The sequence below is a fragment of the Daucus carota genome, chromosome 1, assembly GCF_001625215.2.
Source record: "Daucus carota subsp. sativus chromosome 1, DH1 v3.0, whole genome shotgun sequence".
NCBI classification, from domain to species: Eukaryota; Viridiplantae; Streptophyta; class Magnoliopsida; order Apiales; family Apiaceae; genus Daucus; species Daucus carota.
In genome coordinates this window covers 40,393,068-40,412,669 of record NC_030381.2, presented here as the reverse complement: position 1 = coordinate 40,412,669, position 19,602 = coordinate 40,393,068, and the positions used below count along the sequence as shown (strand labels likewise).

Sequence of the window (19,602 nt, the reverse complement as noted above, 5' to 3'; positions counted from 1 at the left end):
AACAGGTTCTTTCTGGCAAAAAAAAATAAAAAAAATTGAACAGGTTCTACGAAACATTTGGGCGGCCAAGGGTTTGCAAATTGGTAACAAAGAGCGCAGCTGGTGAGACCGTGAGAGTGAATTGAGATTGTGTGTTTCTGACGATGCAGAGATTTAAGTGTCTTTTTGCCGCGAGGCGTTCACTGCAATGCAATACTCACTTTCGAACTTTCTCTGCTCTGCCCAACTATGCTACTCCCAACAAACTTGAAGATGATGTTTGTTTTCTTGATACCCCATTTCATCTTTTTTATATTTCCAAGTTACCCATTTGAGTTCTCAGCATATTTCTAGAATCCCCAACTTGGTTTTTTTTTTTTTTTTTTTGTGAATCACCATTTTTTATTCTTGTACCTAAAATGTTGTTTTTAGTGTTTATGTTTTTGTCTATGTGTACTTACAGGTGTTATGTATTTGTAGGTTTTAGTTGAAGGGAAAGCTTTTTCAAGAGCATCTATACTTAATAGACCAGATTATCTGAATGCTCTTACTACTCCTATGGTTAGTTTTCCTTTTGTTTTGTATATTTTATTGAAATTTTGTAATGAGGCTTTGTTGCCATTTTGTTTTATTTGATTAATGTGAATACAAATTCATAGTAGTTATGTTCTTGTTCTCTTAGCTTGGTCGACTAAACAGACTGTATGAGTCGTGGGAAGAAAACCCAGATATTGGGTTTGTCTTAATGAAGGTAACAAAATGTTTGGGATATATTATTGATTAGTTGTGTAAGTAAGGGGTTCTAAGTCCAACATATGTTTTGTTTGTTGAAGAATAATGGCAGGGCATTCTCTTCTGGTTCTGATGTTGTTACTCTGTACAACAATCTTAGCAATGGTGAGCACTTTGCTTTGTTTTTTTCATACAAAGTACAAAGACCCCTATGAGTATACATTTACATAACTTCTAGTTATACAGATAAGATTGTAATTGGTTAATTGATGTCATGAATAATGTCGAAATTCATTAATGTACTTGTACAGTTCTGTAAGTGATTTGCATAGTCTTGTTACAAGAAATTTGACATTAATTTACAGAGACAATTGGTTGGTGCTGAACTTCTAGATTTTTCATTGTTGTCATTTTTAACAGGAATAGAGGTTTGGCACAGACGACAAAAAATGCTACCTTTGTTTTCTAAAATCATCAAAATGACTAAATCACATCTTGAATATGTAACTAGGTGCAGAGCTCTATGGTACATGATACACAATGTTCCCAGCTAGAGCGTGAACATAATCGATTGAAAGATGTAACTAATGTGGCATCAAAAAAAGGATTTATTTCCGCATTAACTTAATAAAACAGTGAAGTTGGTTGATAGCAGAAAACAAGGTTTCAATGTGTTGCAGTGAGCCACGACACTAGTGACCTTCAGGATAATATATCAATATGGTGCCAATATTTGTATTTATAGAGTGTTTACATAGAAACTTTTATAATTATACATGTGGATCTGTATAATAATTTGTATATGGGCGTGTAGATATTATAGATCATGTTCTTGTTGATGCTTTCACTTTCTGACTTAACAACCATTAGTTATTCTACAGGAGTATTATTTAAATTAATTATACATTCTCATCTGTAATGTACTCCTGTTAAAATTATATGTTATATAATATATATATAAACGGTATATGAATAAATATATAGCTGTAATATAATCGAGAATACTATATCAGATTATATAAGCTCTCTCTATATACGTGTTTTTGTGTAATCATATTTAACTTTATATTATCATATATGAAAGTAATGTATAGGGGATATGTCCAAATCTAATACTGCTATTATTTCAGCTTTTTTGTGTATTTTGCTAGTCATAAAGAAGTTTTCCTTTCTTTTTTCTACTTGATTGTTATAGTTGTATCTGACGGTTACAGTTTGATTTGCTTCGCATGAATGGCACATAGCATTGCTGCTATATTTCTCATCTTACTAATCAATTTGGACAATATGCAGGGAATGTTGAAGATTGTAAAGTATTTTTCCAGACATTGTACAAGTTTGTATACCTTTTAGGAACATATTTCAAGCCACACGTAAGCATGATCTTTTTGTAGAGTTTGATTAATTAAATAATATGATTGTCACCTGTAGAAAATGTAAAACTATTCCTGGTGCTTGTTCTCTCCTATATATTGTTCTTTTCTCGAATGAACTTGAAGCTTGTTTTAAGTAGCTGCTGCTTTGTTAGTTTGCCTTATTATATGGATAGCAAACTCAGAACTTCATGCTCTAGATTTTACCAGTTTTTGTAACCCAACATGATCTAATCCTTTATCTAAGAAAGTTTGGCGATATCGAAATTAGGTAAGAAGATGTCACTTGTCTACATTATTTCACTACAGGCAAAAGCTAGTCATTAATTAGTGTGAGAAGAATACAGTAGGTCTGGACTTGGTTGTTCACTTTGTTTACCAAGGTTGCTTACTGGAGTTTGTAAGTAATAGTTATAAGTGTTCATATGTGTGTGTGTGTGTGTGGCGGACCTGTCGCATTACCACATCCATAGTCCATACATTGTTCTATTTTGATTCCATAGATGCCAAAAACTTTCAAAGCCCATATCTAGTTCGTAGTTTTAGACCATTTTTTACAATTGTGTCCCAAACTTATTAGAGGTTTAATTATTTGGGGATAAGCATTCTGAATGTTTTTAAAGGTATATTCTCTCTGATATAAGTCCAAGATACTTGCCCCAGGCAACCCCTAATTGTGGTCTCATCAGTATTCAGGTCACTTCTAGTCTCTAATTCTTGGACCATTTTCATATATCCGCGATCCAGTTTCATTTTAATGCAAAACCAAGCAAAAGACTGATTGCTTGACTGCTTGACATTTTGGAGCATCCTCGTAACTTACCAAACTGACCATATATAGCATTAACAAGACCCACAAGAGCCCCCAAACAGTATAACATTGAAAAGACTCACAAGAGCCCCCAAACAGTACCTCTTGTCATGTTTGTTTATCTCATTTCGAGATAAAACCTATGTAAGCAAGTGAAACAAATTATTACGGCTAACTACAAGATCCATCATAATGCATGACACAATTTATAGAATTAAATTCTTAGCTTATGTCTATGTGGGGGAATACTAGATTCATCCTAACAAAAGAAATTAGGGGACCAAAGCCCAGCAACATCTGGGCTTACCAAAAATATTCAATTTGAACATTAAAATATGTATTTATGCTGCTAGAGACCCCATAACTTAACCAAGTAAACAAATACATTATTTTTCTTACTGTGTGTAAATTGTAATCAAACTACATAATTATAAGTGTTGAAGTTCCCTTACATTTCCACTTGCGTTCACCATCATGTCACGATTACAAGACACTGAAGTGAGAAAAGGGCTGATATCTGAATCGAGGATGTATGTAGGCATAGATAACATGTGTTTATCTAGTTCAAAATTCTACCTGAGACGTGATAATTTGAAATTGATCAATATTATTGTTTGAAATCCAGTGCTTTATTTGTAGCTGTATAACCTCGGGAAACTTGCTTTTGGGTCAGCTTCTACAAATTAATTAAAATGATTAATTACGTGTTTGTGAACTACAATTAGATACATAATGATCATTTGTCTTTCATTTGTACAGGTTGCTATCTTAAATGGTTTAACTTTTGGAGCTGGTGCGGGTATTTCATTTCCGGGCATGTTCCGTGTTGTAACTGATAAAACTGTATGCACTATACTTGCTGACTATGACCAGTTAGCTCTTTAATTCAAAATTTGGCTTGTTGCAACTTTTGTCATTTCATACCATAAACACATCACCACCATTTTCTGACCTTTGGCCAAATTTGCAGTGAAACTAATGTTCTTCCGTATTCAGTTATGTGCAAGTAGATAATTTGTATTGTTCCTTGTCTAGTTGTCTTATTAGTCACAGTACAAACTTAATCTCTAAGCTCTGATATTTGCATCGGAATAAAACTCCGTTCCATGCTAAGTTAGACATTATATGTATTATTACACTGATCTTTAGTAGAGGACTCGGGACTACTCATATTCGTGTCTTTTTTCAGCATAAAAATTATGATATATGAAAGAATAAACTTCGTGTATTTACAAGATAAACAATTTAAATGATGATACTAGATCTAATTTTATTAAATGCCATGTTAATAATCGTCCAATCAATGTATGGAAAAGGATTTATTTGGTAGAAAGGGCTGTGCCCCTAAGCTGGGACTGTTTGACATGCTTGCAGAGAATTGTTTACCTAGGAATGTAATTCACTATGTTACACACAGAGTTGGGTGTAGGTGTCGGTCACAGATCCAAGTGTCGGGTTCTTATTTTTACTAAATTTATCAGTTTGTTGGATATGGATCCGAAATTGTATGTGTGCGGAAACATGCATATAAGCTTAACATAAATGACATAGTTGATCAATTTGAAAATAGCGTCTTTTAACATAAAGTCAAAAGGTTAACATATAAAAACTCATCCTTGGAGCTCACTCTCTACAAAGGGTTCTTAAATGGCCTTATATAATTATTTTTCATTTTGAACTTGTATTTCTGCAAGATGAAGTGTCTGGTTTAAAGAATGAGAATTCAACTCAAATTCTTTACACCCATAATCATGTCATGTCCGGTCGACTGATACGAGGACTAAATTGGAGAGTCTGGGTTACATAGGTGACTCAAACCAAGCCAAGCCAACAATAAAGAATCAATATGTAGAGATGTTTGGTTTGGGTTGCATGTTTGCAAAGAAATTTTAGATCTTCAATGAACAACAATACCTTGTTCCAGAGAATTTGAGAGGATATGTCATGGTCTGAGAATTGTCAAGCTTTGGTACCTCGACTTGGATGGTCTTGGCAATATAGCTAAAGGTTTGCTTGTTCAGGCCCTAATGAATTGTTGATTGTTCAAAATGGTATTCGTGATAGAATAAAGAGTGTGGTAACATAGGCATGTAGGTATGAAGTAATCTCTGTGCGGATGCTCTAAAGTTGAGCAAAATAATTCTACTAAAAAATCTTGTGATACCTATTTAGAGAACACTTTACCATATTTTGATAAGAGATTACTGGTCCAAGTCCTACATCAGTGAACAAACGTTATACCAGTCGAACACACTAATTAATTGATAGGCTACCGGGACAAATTATATATCAAAGGAAATTGGATATGTGCAAATGAAACCTAAGAGCATCTCCAACGGCGTTGGCTATAATTATTGGCTAAATGAGACCTGTAAGACATTATGTAAAATTTGTTGAACCTGTAAGACATTTTACTTCAATGGTATTGGCTATATTGGTTGGTTATAATTTAAAAATAGTATGTTATTAATATTTTAGATTGTTAAAATAGAATATATCAATTCAATATGATAATAAATGATAGGCAATCTTCTTACAGATTTCTTACAGACCTGTAGAGGTTCGACAAATTTAGCCATCCATAGGAGGTTGGCTAAAATTATAGACTACAACTGGGTATGGTTGGAGTTGAGCTTTTCGAGCTGTTGGCTAAATTATTTTATTTTTAGTATGCCAACTCACCTTCTAGCTAAGGGTTTTCAATGGTTGGAGATGCTCTAATTCTGCTACCCTGCAGGTAATGTTTTCAGGGATTGTAGGCAACTGTTGCGGCAAATATAACTATATTATTAGCCTAACAAGGAGCATAGTCCAGGAAGGTTATCTGCTTTTACAGGGATCTCCTGTTTTCATAAATACTGGAAACTTCTTGATGCATCAAGACGGCATAAAAACACTGAAAGACCTGCTAAACAATTAGTTGAATTAAACATCAGCCTTAAGTTGCTTACAATGGTTGTCATGGCACCAAGTCAAGCCTCAACGCCTGAGTACCTTGGACGAGACAAGACTAGTTGACAAGTCGTTTATCATACATATATTTATTAAATTTAATATATAATATAACTAAACAGTAAACACTCAAATGTCATAATTTAGATCAAAAGTAATAGATGAACAAGTTCAAATTAAGCATACTTCCTATATGAATTCTTTAGTTTTTCCATCGTAATCCATCCTGAACTCAGTAACCTGGCACAACTGTTCTTGCTGATTTCTAAGTTATGAAATGTTGAACTTATTTGCCTGCAAGCTACTGTTTGTTTTAGTTATATTTTTCTGTCCCATACAAAGCATATTTGTCTATTTTGAAGAACATGCATGTACTTGATCATTTCTCTATCCTTTGTAACGTGAGTATTCATATAATTGGAACTCAAAACTCAACAGATTAGTAGGGCAATATGGATCCAGATCTAACTCACAAAGACTATCCAAATTTGTGTTACTTTTGTTAGATGTGTCCTTACATATTATTAAGAAGCTCCCAAATAATTTGCAGGTTTTCGCTACTCCGGAGGCTCAAATAGGTTTCCATCCAGATGCAGGAGCTTCTTATTACCTGTCTCGTTTACCTGGTTATTTGGGTAATCCTATTTATAATTTGCAGCCTTCAATACTTTAGTATGACGACTTGCCCCCCTCCTATATGCACATCGAGCGAATACCTTCTGGCTTGCATAGTTCCATTAGTAACTTGAATGTCAACAAAATTTAGGGTACTAAATGCAACTTTTTTCAGTATATAATTTAAGATATTAATGATTAATTGATAATTATGTTTAAGACTAATTATAAATGATAAATTATATATAAATTTGGATGATCAAAGATATTATTTATGATTAAACTAAAAAATTATGAATGGTATTCCAATACTCCAATGTTTTTGTGTACTCCATAGAACTTGACCCATGTATATATATGTATCTATGTATGTATTTATGTATATATATGTATGTATGTATGTATGACAGTACTTCACCTAGATAACTCTGGGGCTCATACTAGTGAAAAATATAATAAACATTTTAATCATAAAATCTTTGTAAGAGAAATTGTTATCTTGGCAAGTTGAATGGTATGCAGGCTTAGTGAGCAAAGTTGGTGACTAAGTTGAAGGCTGTAAACTATGAGATTCAGTATTTTTTTTTTTTTTTTGATGGCCTGTGGATTAGCTAGTAAATGTTGAGTGGGTTTTATAGGAGGCATGTTGTTATATTAGTAGAAATTTAAAACATATTACTCATCATTGAGAAGATACTTGCAAAATGTCTTAAAAAGAGAGATGAGATAGTAAAATGAACACATGCTGACATACATATATTCTTGGTAAACCACCTGAAGTAAGACTTGAAGTTCTTAATAAATGTAAATCCAGCATCTGTGTTGTTTGTACCCTAACTCATAGCTGTAGACAACATTAGAAAAGGTAATTAGCCAATTACAAATTTTCCCTCACAAAGTCGTGCAAGTATCCATCACACAACACCCAGGATTTTGAAGGGGCATACAATAGTATTATTTTATTAGATTCTTTGTGCACTAGTGTAATAGCGTCCTTTGTACTTCAAACTGTACCCAAGTTTATCTGACCATCTTCATCACTTTAGAAGTCCTAATTTAGAATGATTCAAATATGATATCATCTTTGCAATACTTTTTAGCAAGTAGTCAAGTATACGGCGAAAACGTGAGTATGCAAATATAACTTGATCTGTTGCCAACTCTAGTATCTAAAACAAACATAGCATTTTCCTTATTTAAGTCGGTGAAGTATTTTACCCACCGAGGAGTCTTTAGAATTAAAACGGCAATTAGTAAATTACAACAGAGAGACCAGGGTAGCAAAGTAAACTTGACTAATCATAGAATATGTTACCCCTCATTCTAAAGTTGCCTCTCGGGGTAAACTTGAAGCAACACAATATTTGTTGCAATTTAATTAATCTCAAGTTGAATTACATATCGTAGTATCTATAGATGTTAATTCACAATGGATGTCAAGCTTTATTCTTTCACGTATCAGGTTTCATATAAAAGCACAATAAGTTTAAAAGTTTTGCTATGTCACTCTTTTTTATCATTGCAGGAGAGTACCTGGCATTAACAGGGGAAAAATTAAATGGTGTTGAAATGATAGCATGCGGCTTAGCGACCCACTACTCACTTAAAGAGGTGCTCTTTGCACCTTAGCCTTCAGCTATTGCTTCTAATTCATTTTTTTCTAACCAAATTCTTCATTTGATAGAGACTTCCTATGATTGATGAAAGGCTCAGTAAGCTGATGACGGATGATACCTCCGTCATTGAGAACTCGCTTGCACAATATGGAGACCTTGTCTACCTAGACGAAACCAGCATTCTTAATAAGTAATGTTCATCTCATACTAAGTTTACATTATATATATACCTGTAGGCATCTATAATTCTAAATTCCTGTGAATTTTGGTTTCTGTTAAATTATATCAAATGCAAACCATTAGATCTGAGATTGCATCATTGTCTTTATCTCATTTTATTGAATTTGAGGCACCAAATTTTTTAAAATGAAAATCAAACACCTAAATAAACTACACGATGTGATGTAAATTCCCATATTATGCTCAATATCCATGTGAACTGTATATACAATCCTCAGAATAATTAAATGAAGATATTTAACAAAAATCACTTATATGTGTTACAATACAACGTTTATGCTAATATGACAATAAATTCTTAAAAGAAAAGAAAAAAAGAGATGTATCTAATATAAGCTAGGGAGCATTAGATGCTCCAAGCTTTTACATCTAGAGATAATTTATTAAAATGTGAAGGGTTTTTATACAAGAGACAATGTTATCAAAGGCGTTATAACTCAATTGACTAATTAGAGGCGAAATAGGGGTGATTTTTAATCCAGTACTCATAAAAAGTTATAAATTGAGGGTGTAGAATTCCAGTAATTTATAAGTCACCTTAAGCATATGAAGAGACTCGTGGCTCAGTCATCTGTTGTTTCCCTTTTTGTACCTTTTATTTTCTCTTTATCTTACTATTTCTTTTCTCCTGCCTCTTATACACTGCTTTTACTTTCTTTCTTTCTTTCTTTTTTTAAATTTGTTTTGTTAGACAACTTTTTCTGTTTTCTAATCTTTTCCTGTATTAAACTTGTATGTATATATATATTTTTTCTCTTATATTTTGTTTATTTTTCTTTTCATTTGGCATATGGAATTTCCTCTATATGAATTTTTTGGGCACTATTATTTGATTAATATAATATACTTTCTCGTTCTTTACTATATATGTCTATGTATTTTTGTAATACTACTGAACACCTGGCGACCTCTCAATTAATTGATATAATGTCCTTTTAAGAACCTTTTATGGCTGTGCACTCAAACATTTCTGGGCATGCCACTTCCCTTTCTTTTGCTATATGGCATGTCACTCTTTGTTTGCACTAATCACAAAATCTGCAAAAACTTATTAACATTGCGTTAAACTCCCGGATCCACAGAAATGGTCCTTGTGTAACACTTCCACTATTAGTAAAGCTGTGTTATGAAAACTGCACTTCACAGCTAATGCCTTATCTCATTGCCAAAGGCCTCTAAGGGACCATTGTAGTGATCTTGACTGAATAATTAACTATCTGCTAATGGACCTAAGCACATATGTAGCAAAATAGTCAGGTCTGGTTTTTATATGTTTTGTATTGTGACAACTTTGGAGCATAACCACTCAATAACCCCCGGCTAAACCTTTTTAGTTTTCTCCAAAGAAAGTTTGGCTGTTTTAGTAGGATCTCATGGGGTTGGTATCTGTACAAAGATTATCTAGCTGTTTCCGTAGGCTCCCATTGGAGTACCCACTTATCCTTGTTCTTATAAAGCTCCATCAGCTCCCAAAGTTGGACATTTGTTTTCTTTGAACCTACAATTGTATTGTAAGCAAACCTGTTCTGGACTGGGATGAATCATGAAAGCCAACCTCACCGGATCTTAGGATTCAAGGTGAGAAGGTGATTCTCACTGGGTTTCTGAACCATTCTAAGACAAATAATAATAATGTAATAGATAGCGAAGTGCTTTTTTCCAGCAATGCAATTATCTGGTCACCTTCCCAGCTAGTTTACTTGTCTTGTTAATACTTATGCGCGTTGCTTGTTTTTGGAACAACTGAAGCACTTTTGTAGCAGTGTACCTTTGACAGAATATGAATACAACACCTCATTTAAAGAGCCACTAAGATTACACCAATATAGGAAATCTATTTTAGTTTCAAAAAGTTTGCCCAACTTTTAGAAGGTAAACCTCAATTGAGGTTGTAGCATATGATCCGGAGAACGTGATAACCTTATATCTCATACGGGTAACATCTGTATATATGGGAATGTATTTGACCGGTTTTTATGCACAGTATTATAATGAATTTGTGGTGACAAAACCGAGAGAATACTATTATTGAGAACTGAAATCACATACCAGAAAGAGTGACCATAATTAGTGTAAGATCTTCAAACATTAAGCCAGTCTGTAGGGATTTTTAGTTTATACCTAGTTCGAGAGCTTGTCAAATTTCGTGAGTTAGCTACATTCTTTGTGATTGATCCTTGCACACAGATTTGGTATAAGAGTATGATTATATTAACAGTTGGAGCACCAATCTCCCACATTAAGTCTTTTCCGCAAATTTGTCTTTATTTTGCAGACATAGTTTTATTTGAACTGCGAATCAAACTGTATCTCCAAATTCAAAAGTGTTTGTGATAGGTAGAATTTCTACTGTAGAAAGGCCTGAAACAAAACCCCTTCCTAGCATATAACTCCACATGAAGGGATCTTTTACTATTACCAAAATGAAGGAAACAACAACAAATAATATCTCTTATGAAAATATACTTGATTGTTCACATCTTCTTTTTTAATCTTTTTTCTACTGTGCCTGATCTATTGTACGTAATATTATATATAAATAATCTAATATGTTGAGTATTGTATGTCATTATAAATTTAAACTTATTGAACCTTATATTTTTCATGTTGTTAAGAGTTTATGCATGGTTGTTCTAAACTTATCCTCGTAATTTATCTCTTTTCAGACTTAAAAGCATTGATAAATGTTTCGGTCAGGACACAGTTGAGGAAATATTGGATGCTCTGGTAAGCTTTAAAGTGATGTCACACCCATGACCTTTCGGCCTGACACACATAATCTTTTCTAAAGTGAATAGTACTCTGACTTTGACTGCTTAAAGCAGATTCACATAATCGATGAAATATTACTCCCTCTGTCCCCCTAGGTAGTTTACCTTGGGGGACGAGAGTTTGGCACATATTCTAATGCTCCTAGAAAACATAGTTCCATAACTTATTAATCTTTTTCTTTTGAATAAAAATTTAATGTTTGAATATTTATACACAAAAAGAAAATCTCAAAAATAAGTTACGGAACTATGTTTTATAAGAGCCTTAAAATGCGTGTCGAGCAATGAAAAAAACTGTAAAGAAATGAGAGGGACGGAGGGAGTAATAGGTACTCCCTCCGTCTCAATTTATAGGTCCATTTTGGAATAAACACACATATTAAGAAAATAGTTGGTTAGATATAACTCTATCTCATGTATCATTAATTAGTACATTGATAAAGGAGAATATAGTTGAGTTTTAAAAAAATCACAATAAATATAGAGATTTATCAATGAGAATAATATTGAGTTTCAAAAAATTCATAATTAATATAGAGATAAATTTGTATTGAAAGAAGAGAGGGACAAGTATTTTGGGACAAATTTTTGCCCCAAAAGGGACCTATAAATTGAGACGGAGGGAGTAACTCGTTTATTTGACATTCACATTATACAAGTATCACAGCTAAGCATTATCTCTGTACTGTTTAATATGACATAACACTGAATCTCTTTTACATCTTGGACTATTTCTATTGTGTCAAATAGGGGCAGATGTTTAGGCAGTGATAAATTACCATTTGGCTTATCATTTGTTTCTTCAGAAATAAATTACTAATTATATAGGTAGTAGAAAAGTAATTGGTGTATGATGGGATTTCTGTCTCCACCACTATTTCTCACTTATAATGCATGGGATTCTGTAAACCAAAAAGATGGTGCCATGTGTAGAATTACAGTTAATAATCGTGATGGCAGTTTATGCACTTTTTTTTATCTTACTGTAAGCACTAATTGAATTATTGGCACTTCTTTTCAGTACTTTGTACAAGAGAAATTTTTAATTCTATGAAGGACGGAGTTAAAATCTTAACTGTAATGCTATGTAGTGAAATCATTTACATTGAGCCAGCAACAGTGCCAAACTCTTAAAAAATTAGTGCATTTTGCATAACATCGAAGTTGGAAGAATTTTTATTATTATCATTATGTCTTACATGCAACTCAAATTTGATATTTCCTAGTGTTCTGTAAGGTAGATCTTATTTGAGGATGCTATTGTTAACCTCTACTAAATTTAATCTTTCATTTTAGTTATTTTACATGATTGGATGAAAGCATCAAATGACAAATTTACAGAACTTCATGTAGTATGTACTGATTTTTTCTCTATATCAGACTCATGTAGAATTGCACTATTACGTATTACTCATTAAACACATTCATGTAGTATGTACTTTATGCATGCATCTATAAAGTATTGATTTATGATTGAAAGTTTCCTTTTCCCTTGGGATTTAACATAAATAACATATATGTTATAGTATTTTATTTTTTTTGTGTTTGGATGCTATTATGTAGTACTATGCTTATTTTAAACTTATTGTTCTATCAATTTTGATTAAAATTAAAGAACTGATATGTTACGTTATATTTATGTTAAATCTAGTAAATAAATGTATTGTAAAAGACTTGTCGACTTTTTACGATTAGTCGAGCTACTTGTCGACTAGTCTTCTTGAAGGTAATCGGGCATTGAGTCTCGACTGGGCATGATAACCTGTTCAAGCTTATAGCCGAAGTTTCACGAAACAGACATGATAGAATTTTGAAATTTTTAAGTTACGCCTATATTTTCTTTCTTTTTTTTACATTTCCTGCTGTATTTTATCTGGAAATATTATTTTAAGAAAAAGAAATTTTAAAAATTTAAAAAGAAGATAGCATCTATTTACATATGTGCAAAAAATAGATGACAGGCTAGATGAAGTAGCACAATGTGTGTACACACACACCACACACCAGTTCATATGCTAAGCTAACCCCCATTTTGCTTTTCATTCAATATCCTGACTAAGATACATTTAATGTATCGATAAATAAGGATGGTAATTAAGTGTGCTTATGTGTATATTGATATATGGCCAATTGCCAACAAGTAGAAGATCAATGTATCTCACTCTCCTCCCCCTGTTATTTTGTGTACTAGTATTCTTGTTTAGGGATGTTAAGCTTACAATGACCATACCTCCCTTCCTCAACTTAATTATGGACTTCCATATTTTCCTTCGACTTCATGCTTCTTGCCCTTGGTTTCTCCATTTCTGTTGCAACTGTTTATGATTTCCCCCTTCCTCTCTTCCTTGTAAACATATTCGTCAATTATATTATTTTGGATTAATGTTATACTGGAGAAGCCAATCCATTCAATGTGACACATCTTGCACCTTCGGAAAATATTTGTTAATACAATTTAAGCACCAAAGATGATAATTCCTCTATCACATTTTCAAGTCGTCAATTAAGTTGGGGAGTAATGGCTTTTTCCATAGCAACTAGCAAGTCTTCTGAAACTAGTCCTGATTTTTGTTGTACTAAACGGACCCTTAGTGCTTATATTCTTGTCACGTGAAGTTGTTGAGTTCAGGTTTTATAGAATGTAGCAATTTTCTTACCAGGGATCAGTAAATGTAACTGTACCTTATTGGCTCGATTTTGGATAATGTGATATATGATTGAACAAATTAGTAAAGTGCCACTTAGGCGGGATAATTATCTCAGGCTTCTCTGTAGTAGAGATACGAGTAGTGCCCACTGGTTTTCAGTAACTTTATTTCTATTGTATTCATCTTGTTTTGTTGAATTTTATTTTTAGCTATCAATTGGTTTTACAGGAAAAAGAGTCCGCAGATTCTTATAGTGAATGGTCTACAACAGCCCTTAAGAAACTTAAGGAAGCCTCCCCATTGAGTTTGAAGGTGACCTTGCAATCGGTGAGTTATTGTTTTATTTATCTTCAGATAGGATCCTCATCTTGGTAACGACGATAAATCACTGATTTTAAAGCTGCAAAATTATAGATAAGAGAGGGTAGATACCAACCTCTTGATCAGTGTTTGGCTCGGGAATATCGTATGTCATGTAATTGGATTTCTAAACAGGTCTCTAATGACTTCTCTGAGGTATGTGTTTTTATGATATCATGACATTTGGAAAGTTTGAGGCACATACGTAGAGAACACTATGGCATGAAATCTGTGTTATGTGTTTTCAGGGTGTTCGTGCAAGATTAGTAGACAAGGACTTTGCTCCAAAGGTTTTTATCTTTGATAAATTTGAATCCAGCAATTGCCTATTTTGATGATTTATAGTTTATACTTTATAGTGAACTGTCAATGAATTTGCAGTGGGATCCTCCAACATTAGAAGATGTAACCAAGGATATGGTTGGCTGCTATTTTTCACCTCTTCCCGAGGTTGAGCCTGAACTAAAGTTAAATACGGCTGTACGTGAACCTTCTCTCTAATTCACTTTCATCAAGCTTTGGAGTAAAGAAACATGTTTAGATCTGCTACGGTGGCTAGAGCTAATCTAGAATAGAAAGTATAGCAATATTGCAAAATAAAAGCTTGCGTGGTATTGTGTTAGTATGGGATCGATAATGCAATTTGAAGATACTGGCTTGATACCAAACCCTAGCCATCCCGTCGACTTTGTTTTGGCTTCATTGCAAAAACTCAGTAGAAAGTTTTCAGTTTTGTTTTTTGTTATCTTTATATTCCTTACTATGATAGAATTAAGGGAATATGTGGGTATGACATGAGTTTGCAGATAGAAGTCAATTATCAGTACTGAAAGTAGTATATTCCTTGGTGGCTTGATTTTTCATAGAGCATTGTAGCTTACTTGGACAGCTATATGGCACAAGTATTCTCTACAGTTTCTACTTTGTGTGTACTGTAGGACTAAATTTGTTATATTAAGAAAAATAATTTTTATGTATTGAGGATGGTTTTGGATGCCCCCCCCCCCCCCCAAAACCCAACACACACACACCGCTCTTGACTAACAGTTTCCATGTTATCCTGGGTTATTATATAACTTTTATTTCCTCCAGGCTCCTATAATTAGTGATTGCAACTACGTTTGGTTCCAATACAAATTAGAGCAACGTGTAGTAATGAAGATGAATAAAATTAATCACTTGTGCTTTAGATGCCTTGTTTCTACCACAGTCTTGGCCTAGTTTAGTTCTAGCTTTATGAATTTCATAAATACATGTCAGTTTTGCAGCCAGTCTTGACAGCCTACTTTGCCAACCCTTCCCGTGGTTGCATTACCTGCTGTTGCGAACCCTTCCCAAACCAACACTTCAATCACTGCCTACTAATATAATTCCCAAGCTGCCATTTCCTCCTTTGCCTGCTGATGAGCTCCATCCCCATTCCCCACTATTAGTATTCCTACAACTGCCTTCCATTCTTTTCGTTACCCTGCATTTCGTTTCCTCTGTTACATTTTATTTCCATTCATGGGATTGGTTATTCTATATTAGCTTCTACTTGTGTATATGCTTCTTTCCATCTCTTGTTCACATTTGTTATCAGCTCTATTCTGTTGTTGGTTGCATCTCTATATATTCCTTAATATTTTTTGGATGATAAAATTAACTACAAACTGGTTAAACAGTCGCGAATTCAATACTTAAGGACGAGAAAATGACAAAATTATCGTGATTTTTACATATTTGTACGACAATACTACTTTTCAAAACTCCTACTATAACTCTTTTTGAGAATGGGTAAACTCCAATTATTCATATTTGCTGATAATTCTTAAAAAAGGGATAATTAAAAGGTATAACTGATGATAAAATGACAATGTTGATGGTTGGTATGTGTAGATGAAAATGTTGTGTTGTATAAGATCAGGGGTTTAGGATTAAAAAAATAAAATTTATTCAGTTAGTTATCCATTCTTGACAATGAGTAACACGAGATACCCAAACTGAGGCGTAACAGGTATTTCAGAAAAATTTTAAGTTACGTATTTCAGAAAAATTTTAAAAAATTATTTATTTAATTATCCATTCTGGAAATGCATAATATGTGATACCTTAGTTAAAATGCATATTAGAGTTATACTTTTGGCCATTTTTTACTTGGCGGGAATTATATTTTTGACCATTTTTTGCCTAGGCACGACATAGTAGAGGACATAGTAGAGGGCAAGGGAAGGCCCCAGACTTAGGAAAAAAAATATAATTTTTATACATATAAAATATTGTAACAAATTATTTAGCCCTCATAATATTTTAACTCCTAGAAATATGTAATCATAATTGGATTTATTTTTATATCATATATAATAAATTCGAATGATATTGACGTTAATGATTAAAAAAATTTCTCATCTGTGACCTTTTTTTTAGTGCAAGTTAATTTTTACAAATCCCAAATCCACAGCTAAGTCCACAACTGACCGATACAGTCGCAACTAATTGTTAACGTTAAAGGGGTCGCAGCAGAGCCTGCTCAGCAAGTCAACTTATACAAACGCACATCTTTTCCTAATACAAGGCAGAATACACTAATTTTACGAGCAAACATCTGCACAACATCAACGTCACTGCCCAAAATACATTTGGGATGAAATAGTATGGGGAACTTTAGTCAGAAATATTTTAAAATAATATCCAAGCCTCGACAGAGTTTAATCACTAGGCAAACAAAATTACTTGAATGCATCCATGTGTATTTTATAAAACAAAATCTGGCTAACTCTGCAACTGTAGAAACTGAACTAAGATCTGGCCAACTCTGCAACTGTAGAAACTGAACTAAGAGACATTTTGGGATCTTATGTCTGGGTTCAGCTCATCTTAAACAACCTTTATCCGAAATGCCTACACTAAACTTACAGTATATAAACGCAAGATACCGGTAACACAAACTTAACAGGTATCCCCTACAATTAGCTACATCCGGCCAAGATTATCTAAAAGGGAACAGACCATTAAAATACTCAAAGATAATTCAAAACAGATCTTGTAACATGCTTGACAGGAAATTCATTAATTGGTCACATACAAAAATTTCAACTTTCAAAGAGTAACTCGGCCCTTAGGGGGAGGATTCCACCTAAACAGAGTCTCTAACAGCCATTCTCTCCAAATACTATAAAACTAAATAAAAGACCCAACACAGCTCAAATTCCAGTAAAAGCCTTCTTGCCACCTCCAGAAGACCCTGCTGGGATCACTTTCAAGACATTGAATCTCACAGTCTTGGACAAAGGCCTGGTATAAGGGTACATTAGAATCAAACAGTTAGCAAGAATGTAAATTTGCAACTTCATGACAAAAATACAATAAATATTAATCTAACCTGCACTGTCCAATGATGACATGGTCTCCTTCTTTGACACGGAAGCAAGGAGATATATGAGCTGGAATATTTGAATGCCTTTTCTCATACCTGCAAGGAGAAAACATCAGTATTAATCCATAAGCTAATAGATAATTTAATGGGTACCATACAAGGTAAGCAGCTCTCTCACCTCTGATATTTCTTGACATAATGAAGGTAGTTACGGCGAACAATGATAGTTCTCATCATCTTTGCACTGTGACAAGTGCCAGCAAGAATTCTGCCCCTGATAGAGACATCTCCAGTGAAGGGACATTTCTTGTCTATGTAGGTACCTATAGAAAAAGGCAATAACCCATTCAATAAGCTTCTTAATATTATCAACACAGTCCTGTACTATTGATACTAATCCAAAACCTAATCTGTGTCCAATACAACTTATTATGAAATGTTCAGCGTATTTAAGACATGACAAGAAAGGGATCCATTTTATAACCTTTTAGCCTTGTGCCCATATAAATGGATAAAATAATCAAGACAGCATAACACTCTGCTCAAAATGAGAATTCCTAAAACACAAAAAGTGAATGTAAAGGGCATGTTTGGCATGGCTTAAAAGCCCAGGTTCTGGACTTTTAAGTCAGAAGTAACTTATTTGTACCGTCCGTGTAAACGAGTTATAATTCAACTTCTGGCTTATAAGCCATAATCCGAGAAGTTCAAAATCATAGCTTTTTTTTTTAAAAACTTATTTTTATTTTTGAAATTTGATTTTACAACAAATGTAAAGGACTACTTTAAAAAATTATATATAATTTTATTAATATATTAATAATTTTTATACCTAATAAGTTGTATATATCATATTTTATCGAAACACAGAATTTAAAAGTTCTTTTCACTTATAAGTAACTTCTTACTCATAAATAGTAAGCACTTGTTTTAAGTGAAAGGCAAACGGCCCCATCATATATACTAAAAGTTGACTGTAGTTGAAACTAACATCTACACAATTAGTTCACTTAGTTGTCCATAGAAGCGTAAAATGTGTAGTAAAAGCTTAAACACACAGTAATCCAAATTCATATTCGAGGCATAGCGATGCATTATTAAACAACTAAACACCCTGAATGAACATACTTGTCAACAAACACATAAATGCACTTGATAGACAAACTTGCACATAATACACAAGTCCTTTCGACAATGTCTACATCAAATTCCCCAATTAAACATTCGAAAGCAACAATTAAGTAAGAAAAGGCGAATAAAAAAGAATGGAACCTTCGATAGCCTCTCGGGGAGTCTTGAATCCCAAACCAACGCTCTTGTAGAAACGGTTTCCTCCCTTTCCAGGCCTCTTTCCCTTTCCTGACTTCTTCGAGCTGCAGCAATCAATCACTCACTAATTACAACTAAAATCAACATCATCCAATACATACATACAGATACATACAGCAAGCATAATCTTACCAGAGAAACACCTTGGGCTGCTTCAGAAACGCCTTCTCGGTCTGGATTCAAAACAATTACACATATCAGATTCATCTCTAAACATATACATACATACATATATATATACGTTATACAAGACGCTACCTGTTCCGCCATGATTAATGAGAGAGTTGCAGCAACTAGTGAGCGGCGGCAACGAATGAGAGTGTTCGAGCCTTCGAGGGTTAAACAGGAAGATACATACAATGCCCTCAATTATATACCCTTGTACAAACCCTAAACTCTTTTCATTTTACGTTTTTACCCCTTCTCTGTATCTTTCTCTTTTTAAAGTCATCATATAAGCTATTTTCCAAAAAAAAAAAAAAAATCATCATATGAGCTTTATCAGAAAAAGCAAAAAAAAATAGCGAAAAACAAACAAATTCAACATAACAAGTTCCAAAGATATTTAGAGGGGTGTATTGGATTGGGATTTTAAAGCATTTTTTTGCATTCATGAAATCCGACAGTATTCGATTGAGATTGTTTGAAATATATTAAAATCTTGAAGTATTCAATTGGGATTTCAAATTATGCTACAAAATCTGTGGTATTCAATTGAGATTTTAAATTATGCTTTAAAATCCGATGGTATTCAATTGAGATTGTTTAAAATCCATTAAAATCTGGTGGTATTCAAATGCTGATGAATTTTTTTTCATTTC

General features: G+C 33.4%; 2 protein-coding genes across 2 annotated transcripts; one reads left to right on the top strand and one right to left on the bottom strand.

The window, feature by feature from the left end:
- Positions 1 to 15,074, top strand: LOC108216314 (small ribosomal subunit protein mS47). The gene is made up of 14 exons (XM_017389084.2): positions 1 to 257; positions 460 to 540; positions 662 to 730; positions 813 to 876; positions 2,005 to 2,084; positions 3,655 to 3,738; positions 6,398 to 6,482; positions 7,988 to 8,073; positions 8,147 to 8,268; positions 10,985 to 11,045; positions 13,966 to 14,064; positions 14,152 to 14,253; positions 14,346 to 14,387; positions 14,479 to 15,074. Exons 1-14 carry the CDS (start codon positions 144 to 146, stop codon positions 14,596 to 14,598), a joined length of 1,209 nt encoding a protein of 402 aa, XP_017244573.1. The 5' UTR covers positions 1 to 143; the 3' UTR covers positions 14,599 to 15,074.
- Positions 15,075 to 17,103: 2,029 nt separating this feature from the next.
- On the bottom strand, positions 17,104 to 19,208 carry LOC108205964 (small ribosomal subunit protein uS17). The gene is made up of 6 exons (XM_017376102.2): positions 19,040 to 19,208; positions 18,914 to 18,954; positions 18,725 to 18,825; positions 17,631 to 17,775; positions 17,459 to 17,548; positions 17,104 to 17,370 (listed from the first exon to the last, which is right to left on the bottom strand). The coding sequence occupies exons 1-6, from the start codon at positions 19,049 to 19,051 to the stop codon at positions 17,280 to 17,282; spliced, it is 480 nt and encodes a 159-aa protein (XP_017231591.2). The 5' UTR covers positions 19,052 to 19,208; the 3' UTR covers positions 17,104 to 17,279.
- Between the last annotated feature and the right edge of the window lie 394 nt (positions 19,209 to 19,602).